Here is a 15,318-nt window from a genome sequence, read left to right on the forward strand (position 1 = left end):
CAGCAATTTTATACATGGACTCGGATACTGCAACATTTTTACAAATTTATATGTTCAAATATTATATACAAATTTACAATTGTGCTCTTTATACAAAACATACAACAAAAAAAGAGAGAAAAGTGCATATTGTAGCATAATGTGCAATTCACTTCATTATTGACACTGGTGAAAATAAATAACTGGTTATTTTAGATTTATGTGAAAACATTTATATGAAAGCAAAAAATAAAATAAACAAAAACAAGACTATAAAAAAACAATCTTACATTAAAAGTCTCTTGGACACTGTTACAGTTCCTGAGAGTCAGCGATTTGGATCAGTTGCTCTTCTCAAAAATCTTTATATTAAAAATAGTTAATATCTCTGAAAAGAAAAAATACAAAAAGAGGTGTTTTTCTTCTGCCATGTATAATAATAATAATAATAATAATAGTACATTTTCTGTGACACAGTTTGGATTTATATTTGAAATCTTACCTGTATTTGTTCATATATCCAGTCAAGGAAGTAGGTCACATTTCCGTAGACTCCGGGCTTGTTTCTGAAAGCACATCCATCACCTCAGCTAGTGTCCCCAACCAGCCACCATAGAGAATTATCTTTTGTGACCAGAGGACCCCCACTGTCCCCGTGTGGAAGAGCACTTATTTAATTTGGCCTTTGGCACATACATTACATTTACTCTACTCTAATTTACTCTTTTGAATGATCAAGCAGCTTCTGTGTTTATACAGAGCGTGTTTCTGACCTGACAGGAGTCCACGCCGCCCTCCAGCTTGCCAGCACAGATCATGTGTGAAACAAAAACACTTTGTTTTAATTTATTTTCACTTAACGTGTCAGTATTATTAAATGATCGTGAAATTTTCTTATTGGCTGGGGGAAAATTGTAAAATTCACTCTTACATGTAATTGTGAGTGGACGTTTAGTTTCATCAGGGCAATGTCATTCTCACTGGTTCTCGGGTCAAAGTTGTGCATGACAATTCGGCTTACAGAATTGCCGGTGGCCAACAGCATCTCGGTACGAGTCAGATATCCAGCATACACAGTCCAATCCCTTGCATCTGAGTTCCTACACCAGTTTGCCTTTTATTAGAGTTCATCATAAATTGTCAAACGAGACTGTACTAAACGAGAGTACTTCCTCATGCACACAGTGAGCCGCTGTGACGATCCAGTAAGGTGTAATGACAGACCCGCCACACAAATGCCTTCTGGTAATTTGCAGGCTGACCTGCCATGGCCACACCCCCTTAGAGGTCACCGTGGTTCCTCCCACGATTCGGGTCCCGCTGTTCCGTCCACAATCTACAACAGGATTCAGAGATCAGTATCAGCGTATGTGAAAAGTGTAGCTTTCCTAGCTACAAGCTATACTTGATATTAATATTTTACAGTAATTAAAATATTTAAAAGGTTGGTTCACCCCAAAAATGAAAACTCTCATCACTCATATGAGATTGAGTAAAAGATGACAACAGATTTGTACATTGGGATCAGTGTTATTGCATTATTTAAGTACTTTTATAGTATTTAATAATATTATGAATTTGTGTTTATTTTTATATTTTTCAGTTTTCCTTTTAATTTAGTTATATTAATGTTGTTTTATTCACTTATATTTTTTTTAGCAAACTTCTCTATTTAATTTTATTTAAAGTTTTAGTCAAGGCATTTCCATTTTCTATCAAGTTTATCTCATATTATGTTTTAGTTTTTCTTACTCTGTATTATTATTATTATGCCTAATGTTTATACTATATTTCAGTTTTATATAAACTACTTTTAACATTTTAGTTCATACAAAATAAGGGTAACACCTAAATATTTATTTCACAAACACACACACACACACACAAATAAAAATAAAATAAAATAAAAAGAACTTGCAACTATTATCTTACCTATACATTTGAGTGCCACTACTTTGTTAGATGGACAGTATGAAATTAATTATCATAAGAGAAATATAAAAAGAAGAGTTTTTAAACAAGCTGATTATAGGGAACACTACTAACCAATTAATTAATGTTAACTGCAATAAAATAACCAAAATGTAAAACCTAAACCTTTTAGATATGAAGAACTAGAAAATTCTGTATTAACAGAACTCTGTTGCGCACGTTTTACTGCGAAAACCTGTCAGATTGGAAGAGCAGAGAGAATCTGTCTTCACCAGCATGTGGTCGGATAAACCAGATAAACCAGATAGTTTATCTTTAAACCAGATAAACCAGATAAACCGGATAAACCGGATAAACCGGATAAATGGATAAACCACACACAAACACAAAGCACATATTACAAATCACCTCATACAAAAACACATTCTGTAAATGTACTAATATTCCTGTGATGTCAAAGCTAAATTCTCAGCATCATTTTTCACACGATCCTTCAGAAATCATTCTAATATGTGACCCTGGACCACTCCAGGGTCACATATGCTGATTTGGTGCTCATAAAGCACTTAGTATTATTATTATTGATGATGAAAACAGTTGAGCTGCTTAATATTTTTTGTGGCAACTGACATTTTTTTTCAGGATTCTTTGATGAGTTTCAAAGAACAGCATTCATTTGAAACAGAAATCTTGTAAATTAATTGGAAATTAGATCCAAACAGACGAACTACAAATACAACAACAGAAAGTACAGTAAAGATCTTTGAATGGGATCAATTCAACATGTTGGACAATATGTGTAAGGTATTCTTACAGCGCTGAGTTTCATCGTCTCCCGATGGACAGTCCTGCACGCCATCACACCACTGCGAGAAGCGGACACATTCGTTATCTGTTTTACAGCGACGCCCTTGCAAACAATCAAACACACCTGTTGGAGTAGACAAAGGACATCAGAGCAAGAAATCTGGTGTAGATGAACTGTAGGACATCCAGTGTGTGAGTTTCTTACCATAAAACCAAAGCACCGCAGCTATGACCCCAGCAACGACCAGTAGGGTGACGACTATGCCAAGGATAAATGGCCATTTTTTTTCTCCTGGAAGCTGTCAAAGAATCAAAGTTCATTAGAACCAATATTTAGAACATGAAAATGACTAAAATAGGTTAGAAGGAATAGTTCACCCAAACTTGTATGTTGAAGACAAAAGAAGATATTTTGAAGAATGTGGGTAATTAAACAGTCATTGGTCCCCATTGGCTTCCATAGTAATCCATAGTAAAATACTAAAGGGTACCAGATGATGTTTGGCTACGCACATTCTTCAAAATATCCTCTTTTGTGTTCAACAGAAGAATGAAATCCATACAAGTTTGGAACAACGTGAGGGTAAGTAAATGATTCGTTTTTGGTGAACTATTCCTTTAAGAAGCATTAAATACCTTTGTGAACCGGATTAACGTCAAGGTAGGGTCCAGGTGTGACCGTGTGGTGTGTATTAACAGGTGCTGTTTGAGGCGTATACTGATGCAGGCTCTGAGCAGGCGAGTATCTCTCTGAAAAGTGCTGTTCTTTTTAGCTAAAGTTTCAATGGCATATATGAAAACATATATGAACAAGGACAACTGTAAGTTATCATTTAAATCATTTCGTACATTACCAAGAATCACCTGAACAGCTAAAAGCTATAAAAACATTACAAGGCTTTATATGATGAAGGTTTAATCTGTTAGAAGATGTAGCTAAATAGACTTCCTGTTCAATTTCCCGACGCACTGTTCACACAACTGCCACATTAAAAACAATCTGTAAAGATCATCTGCACTATTAAAATGCGTGGTTTTCCAAACTCAGCTCTCACACAGGGGTCAGTCTCGGCCCTGCTGTTATTCAGTCAATGAGCCGATACTTTGACATCCATGACGTTACAAGTGCTCTCACAACATCCTGTTAATATTTGACTCGCACATCTGTCTCTTTGATTGAAGCACAATAACATTTCAATGACAAATAGAAGGAAGAAACTTAAAATTAGAACTTGATAAACAGTCTCCGAGTACTCAGTAGAATCATCATAAGGTGTTATGTGACGTGATAAGAGCGGTGTCTGGAGGTGGAGTCTTGAGGGGGTTTTTTTTGGTCAAGGTGCTGCAGGTGGATTATTTATACAGACTCGGAAAAGAGTCTCTGTCAACTTCCCTGGAAGAACAAAACGTTCCTTTTCTCTTGCTGAAATGTTGCTTACAACTGAGAAAAATAGTTAACTCATTTGTGTTATATATATATATATATATATATTATATAAATATATATAAGTAATTAAAATTGTTCTTAGCCATTCAAGCCATTCAAGTTTGGAATGACATAAAGGTGAATAACTTATGAGAAATGTAATTTTTGGGTGGAGAATCTCTTTAATGTCACCAACAACTCTAATTTTGCATCTAATTGTGCTTACTAATTAACAGAGACCTTTAGCAAATCATCTAATAACACAGGTACATTAACAAATCAAGTAAATGAACATACCTTCGGCCAAAGGAAAAAAATATCCTCAAGGACTCATTGCACTTACGAGCATAATGTCATTTAAAAATTGGCTTTAAAGATGCTAACCAATGCTGTGGTAAAGATAATAGTGCTATATCATGTGTGGATTCTGTTATTAATAATAATTTGGATGGTTTTTGGTAAGTTTCAAAACATTGTGGAACATAATTCACATTTCAAACATATTATAGTTCAAACTATTTTTTTTTTTTCCAATTTACAAAATCTTGTAGCATAAATTAGTTTCAGGTCACCATCAACCAGGTAAGGTTGGTCAAAACTGCCTCAATGGACCCTTTTCACATTTCCAAGGTTCTAAGAAGCCAAAGTTGTCATAGGTAAACTTAGCAGTGCATGGGAGACCAAAGCACATATAACTTTTGTTTTCCCATTTGCTTAAAAACAACAAACAAAAAAGCACTACTATTGTGTTTAGAGAGCCTGATAAAGGACGTCAGAAGAATGAATGTTGTCAAATTTACCATCAATTTACCAACATAGAAACCCCTTCGCAGCTTTTTTTTTTTTTTTCATTTAATGTCAGGATAAAATATAACATAGAAACCCCTTCGCAGCTTTTTTTTTTTTTGTCATTTAATGTCAGGATAAAATATTATAAAAGTACATTAAAAAAAAAAAAAAAATTATTATTGCTTCATTATAGTCTGTGAAAAGTGTCCATTAGCCAATCAGCAAACAGAGCTCAAAGCACACACGCCACCTGGTGTTCATTCAGGTGAAATGCATTATTTCTGAGTATAATCATCACATTCAACATCAACAAAAACAATCAATATTCTATTTTATTGCAAATACAGATTTTAACTTTCTAAACCCTTTTATTAAAACATTATTTTGAGAATGACACCACATAACGAAATATGCATTGAGAGCACAGAATAAATACTACAATTTGAGAAGTTTGTATTGTATGAACACCGACAACTTTGTTTCCTATTTTAATTGAAAAACAGGACTGACCTCACATTAATGATGAAGATATATCTGACTCAAGGACATTCTGTGGACTAAAGTGCAAGTCCTAATATTTCTGGATCAGAATAGAAGAGGCGCCGCCTCCTCCATTGCAGATTCCTGCCAGTCCGTACTGTCCCGATTTCAGATTGTGCACCATGTGTCCTACGATTCTCGCCCCTGACATTCTAGAAACCGCAAAACCGGCACATAAATTATTACGCAAATCTAATTACAGTATGTCAATATAGTGAACAGTGATGCATGAGAAGCATGTTGCATATATTTACCCAATTGGGTGTCCGAGGGAAACTGCTCCTCCGTTGATATTGACTTTGTTGGGGTCAATGTCTAACATCTTGATGTTGGCCAGCACCACGACACTGAAGGCCTCATTGATCTCCCACATGGCAATGTCTTCTTTCTTAACACCGGCTGCCTTTAGGACCTGTGCGAAACAGATGTTATTACACTGAAGGACTTCAAAAACACTTTAGCTTAGCAATAAACACATAAACATCAGCTAACCTTGGGGACGGCGAAGGCTGGAGCGATAGGGAAATCGATGGGGGCCACAGCAGCATCAGCAAAAGCTGTGAATTAGGATAAAATGGTGATCTAGATGTGAAGCTAGCAAGCATAGTTCTCTGACAAAACAGGCCATGAATGAGTAGCTAACTACATCTCAGCAGCTAGCTATAAGTAGCAAAGCTACCAAGTCAACTATATTTTTCAGTAGCATGACAGTAACACAACTTTTCAGTCAAAATAGTGTAGTTTTACCAATAACAAGACTTTTATTTAAAAAAAAAAAGTGTTGTAACCATTTAGAAATGCTATAAATAAACGATTCCTTGATTAAATTCGAATAGGCGATTTTAAAACACATTAATTGCATTTTGCCTGTGTCGTGTAATCTGCAAAATACCGGACGTGGCGCATTCCACGGACGAGAATCCATAAAACACATTATTAGACCGTTTTCCAAGGCTGCATAATATATTCAACCCATTTAAAAATCATAATAAACCATAATGCTATTGTGAATTTACAAACGCTATGAATCAATTAAATAAATATATGCGCTAATTATTTACATGCATGTAGGTTACGCACATGCATGTTAGAGCGGCTCAGTTCACAGTAAATGCTACTCCACCCAAACTGCTAACATTTACATGTGTGGAGCGTCTCAAACTCCATCTCTGCATATTGTTGTGAGTTTGGGTTAATTATTACATTCATCTCGAAATGTAACATGCACCATTTCATCAGATTTGTAAAGTAAATATTTTATACTTTAAACACAGGAGAATATATCAATATCTTTCTCAATATGCCAACTGTTCATCGCGATTTCAAAATAAAAGTTTAAACCCTCACTCTGAGTTTACACATTTTGATGTCCAGATATTCAAGAAATTACAGTGGCTGTAGCTTTTCTGACATAAAGAAATGGCCAAATATTAAAGATTAAGTCGACAATTTAATTAAATTAGGTTTGCTCAATATTAAACAAGGATTAGATCGTGCCGTAATGTGTAAAAACAATCGTCGGGCCGTTGGCGCCCTCTGCAGGCATTTGTTATAATGCGTTATTATTGTTTATAATACATTATATATTTCAACAGATTTGTTCAATAAAACCATATGATTACATGCTTTTGATACTTTATTTAAACTGTAATAAACACAACTTAACGAAACATGAGCAAAATAAATCTGGGGATTAAAAAAAATAAAACATTGCTACGTAAACTGTCAACCACCGCAGTATCTGTTCAAATGAACAACACACACTATAAAAATGAATTTAATTTAAGAGGAGTGAATTGCCTCACCAACGATCTTTGCAAGCGGTGTGATGTTGAGCCTCTTTGCCGCATCTGCTGTCATGAGCACGAGAGCCGCCGCGCCATCGTTCAGCGTACTAGCGTTGGCTGCCGTCACTGTGCCTGCAAAAACAAAACTTTCGCTTGTCTTTAGAATTGAAAACACTTTTTCAATATCCTCACTTATGGAAAAGAAGTACTTTATAGCATACTTTTAAAAACGGCATAATATACTTCAAAATAATACACTTAAGTGAATTACTTTATAATTCACTCATAATACTAAATATAATGTTTTCAGACACTTAATTGCATGTTTTTTGCAATTACATGAAAATGTATTATAGTTTAAGTTTATAATAAATGCAATTAGCTCAGTGCTTTAACCAACCACACTGAAGTAGGAGTTAAGTACATCTTTATATGCAATTTCATAATTACTTCTATTGTCTTTGAAATATGGTTAAACTGTGCTGTTGAAGGTACTAACAAGCAATTATGGTAAACTAAAATATATTCTGCTGAAACCTGTATGTCATAATATAGCCTAAATATATTTGTAACTATACATTTGTACTGATGAAGCTGTGATGAAAAACATTTACAATCGAATAACTTTAAATCTAATATTGAATAACACTACAGTTAAATCATAATCAAGTACCCTACATTTGCTTTAATGTTAGTCAACACATCAAAATAAGTGAATAAAATTATTAAAACAATGCTTTTAAATGTATTTTATAGTAAAAAAGAAATTCATTTGAGATTACAAAGTTTAAAAAATTTGTAATTATCTTTTAGTTTTTTTTTATGTACTTTTAAAATTTGAAGTCCACTATGTTAAAAACTTTTTCCCACTAGGGTTAATGATAATCTTGTACCGTTCTCTTTCTGGAACACAGCCTTCAGTTTGGGGACTTTGCTGAAGTCAACCTTCCTATATTCTTCATCTTCCTTCACAACGATGTCTGGTTTTCCTATGCGGTCAGAGAGCATATTTTATTGCAATTATGTATCAATTGTGTAATAAAATATTTTAGCTCATAAAAGGGAATTCTTGGGGAATGATATGGAACTTAACAGCAACAGCAGTGAAACCAACCTTTCTGAGGGATGCTCACAGGAACCACTTCCTTGGCCAGGACGCCAGACTCCCATGCTGCTTTGCTGCGGCTGTACGAGTTAATGGCAAATGCGTCCTGCTCCTCCCTGGAGATACCGCTGTTCTTGGCCGTATTTTCAGCACAGTTGCCCTAAAAATGGGGAGGCGTTTTACACAATCATGGCCTCTCCAGTGTTTACGTACAGTACATTTGCTGTCCAATGTTTCCACACTCACTTCCTATATTGACTCAATAGTTATTTTCAGGCTTCACTATTATGCAAATACAATGCAATCGGTTTTACTGCTTCAAAATAACTGTACCATGTGGAATTTGTTGTAGACGTCCGTCAACCCGTCCTTAACAATCAGATCCTCCATCTTCACTCCACCATAAGGGGGCACTTCTCTGGCCATGACATAGGGAACCTGAGACATGCTTTCCATTCCACCAGCAACCATCACATCCTGGAAGACATCATGTAGATTTACTACCTCTGCTGTATTAGGACGCTAAATGCTCTCACTTTCACATACACAACACTTTCTGAATCTCCTGTCTATCACAATACCTGATGCCCACACATGAGACTCTGAGCGGCCATCATGATGGACTTCATCCCAGAAGCACACACTTTATTGATGGTAGTTGCCGGAGTGGAGAGAGGGAGACCTACATGAGGAAGATCACAAACATCACACACTTTTCTTTGAGAAGTTGCATTGTTAATTCCTAAATAAAAGGTGCATTTTTTGTTGTTTGTTTATGTGTGTGATACATAACTCACCTGCACCCAGAAGAGCCTGTCTGGTTGGTGCTTGTCCTTCTCCTGCCTGCAACACATTGCCCATATAAACTTCTTTCACCTCCTCAACCGGAATTCCTGTAGATGACACATTTTATCATACAAATAAGTCTTAAAAATGTAGAAATAATAACACACGCATATGAATATCATTGCATTAGAATACAAAATATCAAACTATGTTGCATTTGTTGTAGAAACAAATAGCACACCTTTCTGATTAAAATAAATTTGTTGATGAGGTTTTATTATAGCTTAAATTATTATTTTATACCATTTATTTTATATATTTTGGGGTTGGTAAGATTTTTTTTAAAGGTTTCTGAAAAATATCTACTGCTCACTAAAGCCGCATTTACTTGATCAAAAATACTTTAAAAACAGTAACATTGTGAAATATTATTACAATTTAAAATAACTGTTTTCTCTTTTAATATATTATTAAATATAATATATTCCTATGATGGCAAAGCACATGATCCTTCAGAAATCATTCTAATATGCTGATTTGGTGCTCAAGATACATTTCTTATTATTATCAATTCTGAAAACAATTGTGCTTCTGAATACTTTTGTGGAAAATTAGACATTTTTAAGGATTCTTTGATAAATAGAGGTTCCAAAGAACAGCTTTTATATGAAATATAATTTTTTTTGTAACATTATAAATGTTTTACTGTCACTTTGGCTCAATTTAATGCATTATTGCTAAATAAAAGTATTATTTTCTATCAAAAATGAATTATACTGACCCCAAACTTTTGAATGATGGCGTACATTTAAAAATATGAATGATATTATAACAATCATAACATTATAAACATAAAATACAATTAAAAAAAATATTTGAATTTTTAATAAACTGTTATATTGTTAAACTACATAATTAAATATAATAAATGATCAAATAATAATTCCTCCTAAGACCATCAGAATTTTACCTGCTTTCTCAACGGCTCCTTTAATAGCAATGGAACCCAGTTTAGTGGCAGGGACTGTGGAAAGGCTTCCTCTGAAAGACCCCACAGGAGTCCTGACTGCACTGACGATGACGACTTCCTGTCCAGAGATTAAAGAGGAAGAAATACTCACCTGACAGAAACCGCTCTGGCTCCATAAACTGATCAAATCGCATAATATTTTACTCACATTTAGAGACGGTCGTGTGCTGTAGGTCCTGCTCAGATATTTATGTGCCTGCAAAGGCAGATTCAAAAACTATTTTGCTGGCATAATAAATTGTCTGTAGAATTTATATGAACGCCTTACATTTTGAACATCTACTTTTTAACAAGTGAGGTGCACTGTTTAAAAGGTAAATAATGAAACAGGCCTGCATTCAAACTGCTGCTTGCTGCGCAAGTCTCGTGGCATAGTCAATATCGGCTATCGATATCGATTTAGTTTAAACTCACCAGATGTCTGCACAGGTGTGTGCGTGTACTGTAAAGAGCACAGGAAGTCATAATCGCGATGGAAAACTGCATACACAAAAAAGCAAATTTCACCTTCAAAGCTCCGAATGAGAGTGTAGTGAACGCTTACAGTGAGCAGCCAATCACAGTAAGAGGTGTGTCTGCGTCACATGGCGTCGCCCAGAGCATTGTGGGTAATGTTGTTTATGTCACAATACACCTTACGTTGTTTTTTTTGTTTGTTGTTTTTTAGCTAGTTTTGGCTTGTAAAACCTTCTTAAAAATGCAATATTTGTCTCAGTGTTGGTTTCATAAACCTTTTGCTTGTACCTTTCTTTCTTTTACTTATATTTCGCTAGCCTATTATATTTTTGGTAGAGAAAGTTTTCTTTCATTTATTCAATTTAACCTGAACTAAATGTGACTTTTTTATAAAATGGTTTAAATGTTTATCTTTTTTTAAAATGTAGTGGTAGTGACACACAGTCCTCTCTAATTTTTATTTGTCAGATAAAATTCAGATATTAATAACATAAAACAACATTGCTTCACTGCTTATTTTTTTGTTAAGACAAAATAATGAAAGATTGGGCCTATGCCTACCGACATTTTTGACTTTATTCTTTTATACTCACTTTAAAAGAGTATTTTTAAAGTATTTTCGAACAAGTTAATACATTATATTAATAGCAACACCACTAGTTTTTATATAGAAAAGGTCTTGTTCAGCTTACAATAAAATGCATCCACATTTTCCTATTTATTTTTATTTATTATATTAGAAGATGAGTTACAACTGAATTGCAATATATATATATATATATATATATATATTTATTATTATTTTTTTTTAGTGCTGTCAAACGATTAATCACATCCAAAATAAAAGTTTTTGTGTACATAATATATGTGTGTACTGTGTATATTTATTATGTATATGTATTATATATTAAATATTTTTTATATATAATATAAATTATATGAATATAAATATATACTGTATGTGTGTATATTTAAATATACATAATAAATAAACAAAGTACACACACATATATTATGTAAACAAAAACTTTTATTTTGCGATTAATCATTTGACAGCACTAATATTTAAATATATATATATATATATATCATACAATATTACAATGTGGCATTGTCTATAATAAAATAATAAAAAAACAGAAAAATATAGGTACATTATTAATACTGAAACATTCATTTCATTTCTTTTGATTTTCATTTAAATGTTTAGTAGCAGTCCAGCCATCCATAGTTCAACAGAACACGATTCACTCGTCTTAAGATGAAATTATACTCCATTTGCCTTGAACCTTCTGAGAAATACAGATAACCTAAAAAAAAAGAAAAAAATGATTACAGGGAACATCATTAAATAATGAATGGTTGAATAGTCAGTGTTTTTGTTTTATAGTGTTTAAACTCACCATCATTTTCAAAAGCAGCGTCCACCCGTGACCCAATGCCAGGGAAATGATGTCGAATAGTTTTAGGAAAGCCTCTGTCCATTTGAGCTGTTCTTTCATTGAAGCTACACCATTGTTAAAATTATATTAGTTTTGATGTTATTTTGAAAAATCAACACAATATTAAGTGGAGACAATGGTTCATTTGAGCTAATCATTCATTTTTTCTTACCTCCAGTATTTGGTTCCAACAAAAAACAAAGTGTGCCCAGTTGATTTTACATATACAGCTGCATCAATCTTTCTCACGTATGTGGGAAACCCGAATTTGGTTATGGGTTTGGGATATCCAGGTAAAGTAGTTCTGCCTTTTACTGCCCAGTACTGCTGACCTGAATGTGGAAGACCACACAACTGCATTTACTGAAGCCTTGTTATACACCACCAAAGACACTTTAGGAAACATGACCTTTGAAGAGGAAACTAATGTCTCTGCCACTGAACTCATAACCAGCATCAACAGAGTCAATGGATGGGCAGGTAGATTTTATTTCATGCATTGAAAGTCCACTATAGTAGCCCTTCTTCCAGTAATATCTGATGGAAATGAAGAATTAAATATTAATTTTTTTAATCATATATTTTTACTCGCATCCACACACACACACACACACACACACACACACACAGTGTGTGTGCATGTAATCAAATATATTAAACATAAAAAAATAAAATAAATAAATTCTTACCCATTTTTAAAGAAGTACAGTTCTCCACGGATGCTGGTCACTGCATCAAACACCAAGTCAGGTTTACATGGTTCTGGTGGGCTCGGTCCAGGATTTGGTTTTGGTTCAGGTTTATTTGTTGATGTTCTAACTCCTAAAACATGATACAAAATGGGGGGGAAATATATCTTTATTGAGAGTTTTATAGTTGATAATGCTCTCCAGTTGCCCTACAATATGATCTATTGTATTTAATGTATGTGTTTTCTGTCACAAAAAAACACTTACCATACAGGGCCTGAACCCCAAGTCGGTCATCACGGGGAAGTGTATAGCCATTCGTGTTGATGTATTGGTAAGTTGGATACATGAGAGCCAAAGGGTCATTGGAGTGCTCTAGTCCCAGTGCATGTCCGAATTCATGAGCAGCCACCAAAAGCAGGTTTATATCTGAAGTAGATTTATGTTTTTTTTAATAATAAATATTAAAAAGTTAACACACATAAGCATGTGATTCTGTGTGATTTGTGCATTCACCTCGTGAACTTAAGGTCCACCTCTCATCCTCATCAAAGTGTGTGTCTCCTCTCTGCTCTGGACCGGGTGCGTTGGCATGGGCCAGAACCCCATTAGGCCCATCAAATGGGTAAAAATCTCCATGATCTAAAAGGAAACAAATATGGAATAATTAAATTTGTTTATGTTTTTGAAAGAAGCATTTTATGCTCACCAAGGATGCATTTTTTGAAATAAAAAATATTGTGACATATTACTATTTAAATTTATTTCCATTATTATCAATACTGAATTATTCATATTTTTTGTGTAAATCATGATTTTTTTTTCAGGTTTCTTTGATGAAGAGAAATTAACAGCATTTATTTAAAATAGAAATCTTGTATAACATTATAAATATTTTTACTTTCACTTTTGATGCATTTTAGTGTCTGCTTGCTGAATAAAAGTGTTTATATATATATAATTTTAATTTTATATTAAAATTATATAATTATTTTTTATTTTTTTAAATCCTATTTACCCCAAACTTTGAAATGGCATTGTATCACCGCAAAAATATAAATTAAGCAGCACAACTGTTTTCAGCATTGATAATAAGAAATGTTTCTTGAGCACCAAATGAGCATGTTAGAATGATTTCTGAGGGATCATGTGACACTGAAGACTGGAGTAATGATGCTGAAAACTCAGGTTTACCGTCAACGGTATAAGTTACATTTAAAATATAATAATTCAAATAGAAAACAGGTATTTTAAATTGTAATAATATTTCACAATAGTCCTGTTTACTGCATTTTTGATGAAATAAATGCAGCATAAGTGACGTCTTTCAAAAACAATGTAGAAAATTTGAATTATTCCAAACTTTTGAGGGTACTGTATTTATACCCACATCCTGCTTTGAAGAGAATCATGATATCAGCTGTGCCGCTGTAGATCTGTTTGAAGTCAAGTGGAATAACATCACTGTAGCGCTGGAAAGCATTAGTGATGGTGGCGTCCACCTCTCTCTTGCTCAGCTGTGATGTATATTCAGTTATTCTAAGAGAAAAAAAAACAATTCATGTTTAGTATCCTATCTATCTATCTATCTATCTATCTATCTATCTGTCTATCTATTCAGCACCCAAAATCCAAGTAGCATTTTGCACAGAAGAAACACATTTTCTCAGTCTGAACCCACCTGGGCCTCCCCTGGAAGTGTTCATATCTGGCCACATCAGTGACTCCACAGCGTGGCTGCTTCATCGTCTCAAGTGTGTTCGAGTCCAGCTTACCTGTGACCTCCAGACCAAAAAACTTCTGCATGGCCTTCAGTTCATCTTCTAGATCTGGCATCATTCTGCTGCGGAATTTAGTTGCGTTAAGGTCCCTGTAGAATTTTGACAGTTATGCCTGGGAAGACAGAGGAAGGAACATTTTTACACTTATTAAAAATAGCACTGATAAAGATCATAGTTATCAAAAGTTTATCATAGTCACAAAGTTAGATTTGGAGATTTTTTAAAAAGTAAATATAAAAAAAACTGCATAAAGTGCATAAGTTAGTACATAAATAAATATTTAAAAGTCAATAAATAAATAATTATTTATTTACTTATGGGTACTTACCTCTGCTATTTGATGGTCTTCTGGTGATGCTGTCGTGGGAGCGCCGTCGCAAAGAGCCAAAAACACCGCAAGTGTCAGGCTGAGGGCTGTGAAGTGCTCCATACTTCAGTCTTGTTCCTCTGCAGGGAAGTTTAATTGATCTCCACAGTCTCTGTTTGTGACTTTTATATGGTCTAAAAGGGGCTTGTCCAGTGTTTTATCATTTCCAGTCAGCAGCTGTGTTAGCGGGGGTGGAAGTGGGAAACTGTGGGTTTTGGGGGGTTTTGTTGGCTGCTGCCTGAACATGTCAAGACAGAAGTTTGTGTTGTGGATGACTTCACCTCTGAAGCAGCTGAATTGTCCAGTTGTCTTCAAAAGGATTTTAGGTTTTGTATCCCTACCTCTGCTTTTGATTTATCCCCTTTCTGCTGATTTTTCTGCTGAGTGTCTGGTCATATGGAA

The 15,318-nt window shown here is 34.3% G+C and overlaps 2 protein-coding genes and 1 pseudogene across 2 annotated transcripts; all 3 read right to left on the reverse strand.

Annotated features, from left to right (window-relative positions):
- Positions 1-410: 410 nt before the first annotated feature.
- LOC107653687 (transmembrane protease serine 2-like) lies at positions 411-3,833 on the reverse strand. Its single transcript, XM_016440484.1, has 5 exons — positions 3,822-3,833; positions 3,355-3,597; positions 2,924-3,017; positions 2,726-2,842; positions 411-1,315 (listed from the first exon to the last, which is right to left on the reverse strand). Exons 1-5 carry the CDS (start codon positions 3,831-3,833, stop codon positions 1,110-1,112), a joined length of 672 nt encoding a protein of 223 aa, XP_016295970.1. The 3' UTR covers positions 411-1,109.
- A 1,237-nt stretch (positions 3,834-5,070) lies between these two features.
- Positions 5,071-10,769, reverse strand: LOC107653722 (acetyl-CoA acetyltransferase, mitochondrial). Its single transcript, XM_016440520.1, has 12 exons — positions 10,596-10,769; positions 10,330-10,377; positions 10,122-10,239; positions 9,163-9,258; positions 8,947-9,047; positions 8,699-8,842; positions 8,375-8,525; positions 8,154-8,249; positions 7,279-7,392; positions 5,966-6,030; positions 5,728-5,885; positions 5,071-5,625 (listed from the first exon to the last, which is right to left on the reverse strand). Exons 1-12 carry the CDS (start codon positions 10,665-10,667, stop codon positions 5,505-5,507), a joined length of 1,284 nt encoding a protein of 427 aa, XP_016296006.1. The 5' UTR covers positions 10,668-10,769; the 3' UTR covers positions 5,071-5,504.
- A 1,074-nt stretch (positions 10,770-11,843) lies between these two features.
- Positions 11,844-14,985, reverse strand: LOC107653698 (collagenase 3-like; annotated as a pseudogene).
- Between the last annotated feature and the right edge of the window lie 333 nt (positions 14,986-15,318).

The sequence above is a fragment of the Sinocyclocheilus anshuiensis genome, unplaced genomic scaffold (genome assembly GCF_001515605.1).
Source record: "Sinocyclocheilus anshuiensis isolate Anshui unplaced genomic scaffold, SAMN03320099.WGS_v1.1 scaffold315, whole genome shotgun sequence".
NCBI lineage: Eukaryota > Metazoa > Chordata > Actinopteri > Cypriniformes > Cyprinidae > Sinocyclocheilus > Sinocyclocheilus anshuiensis.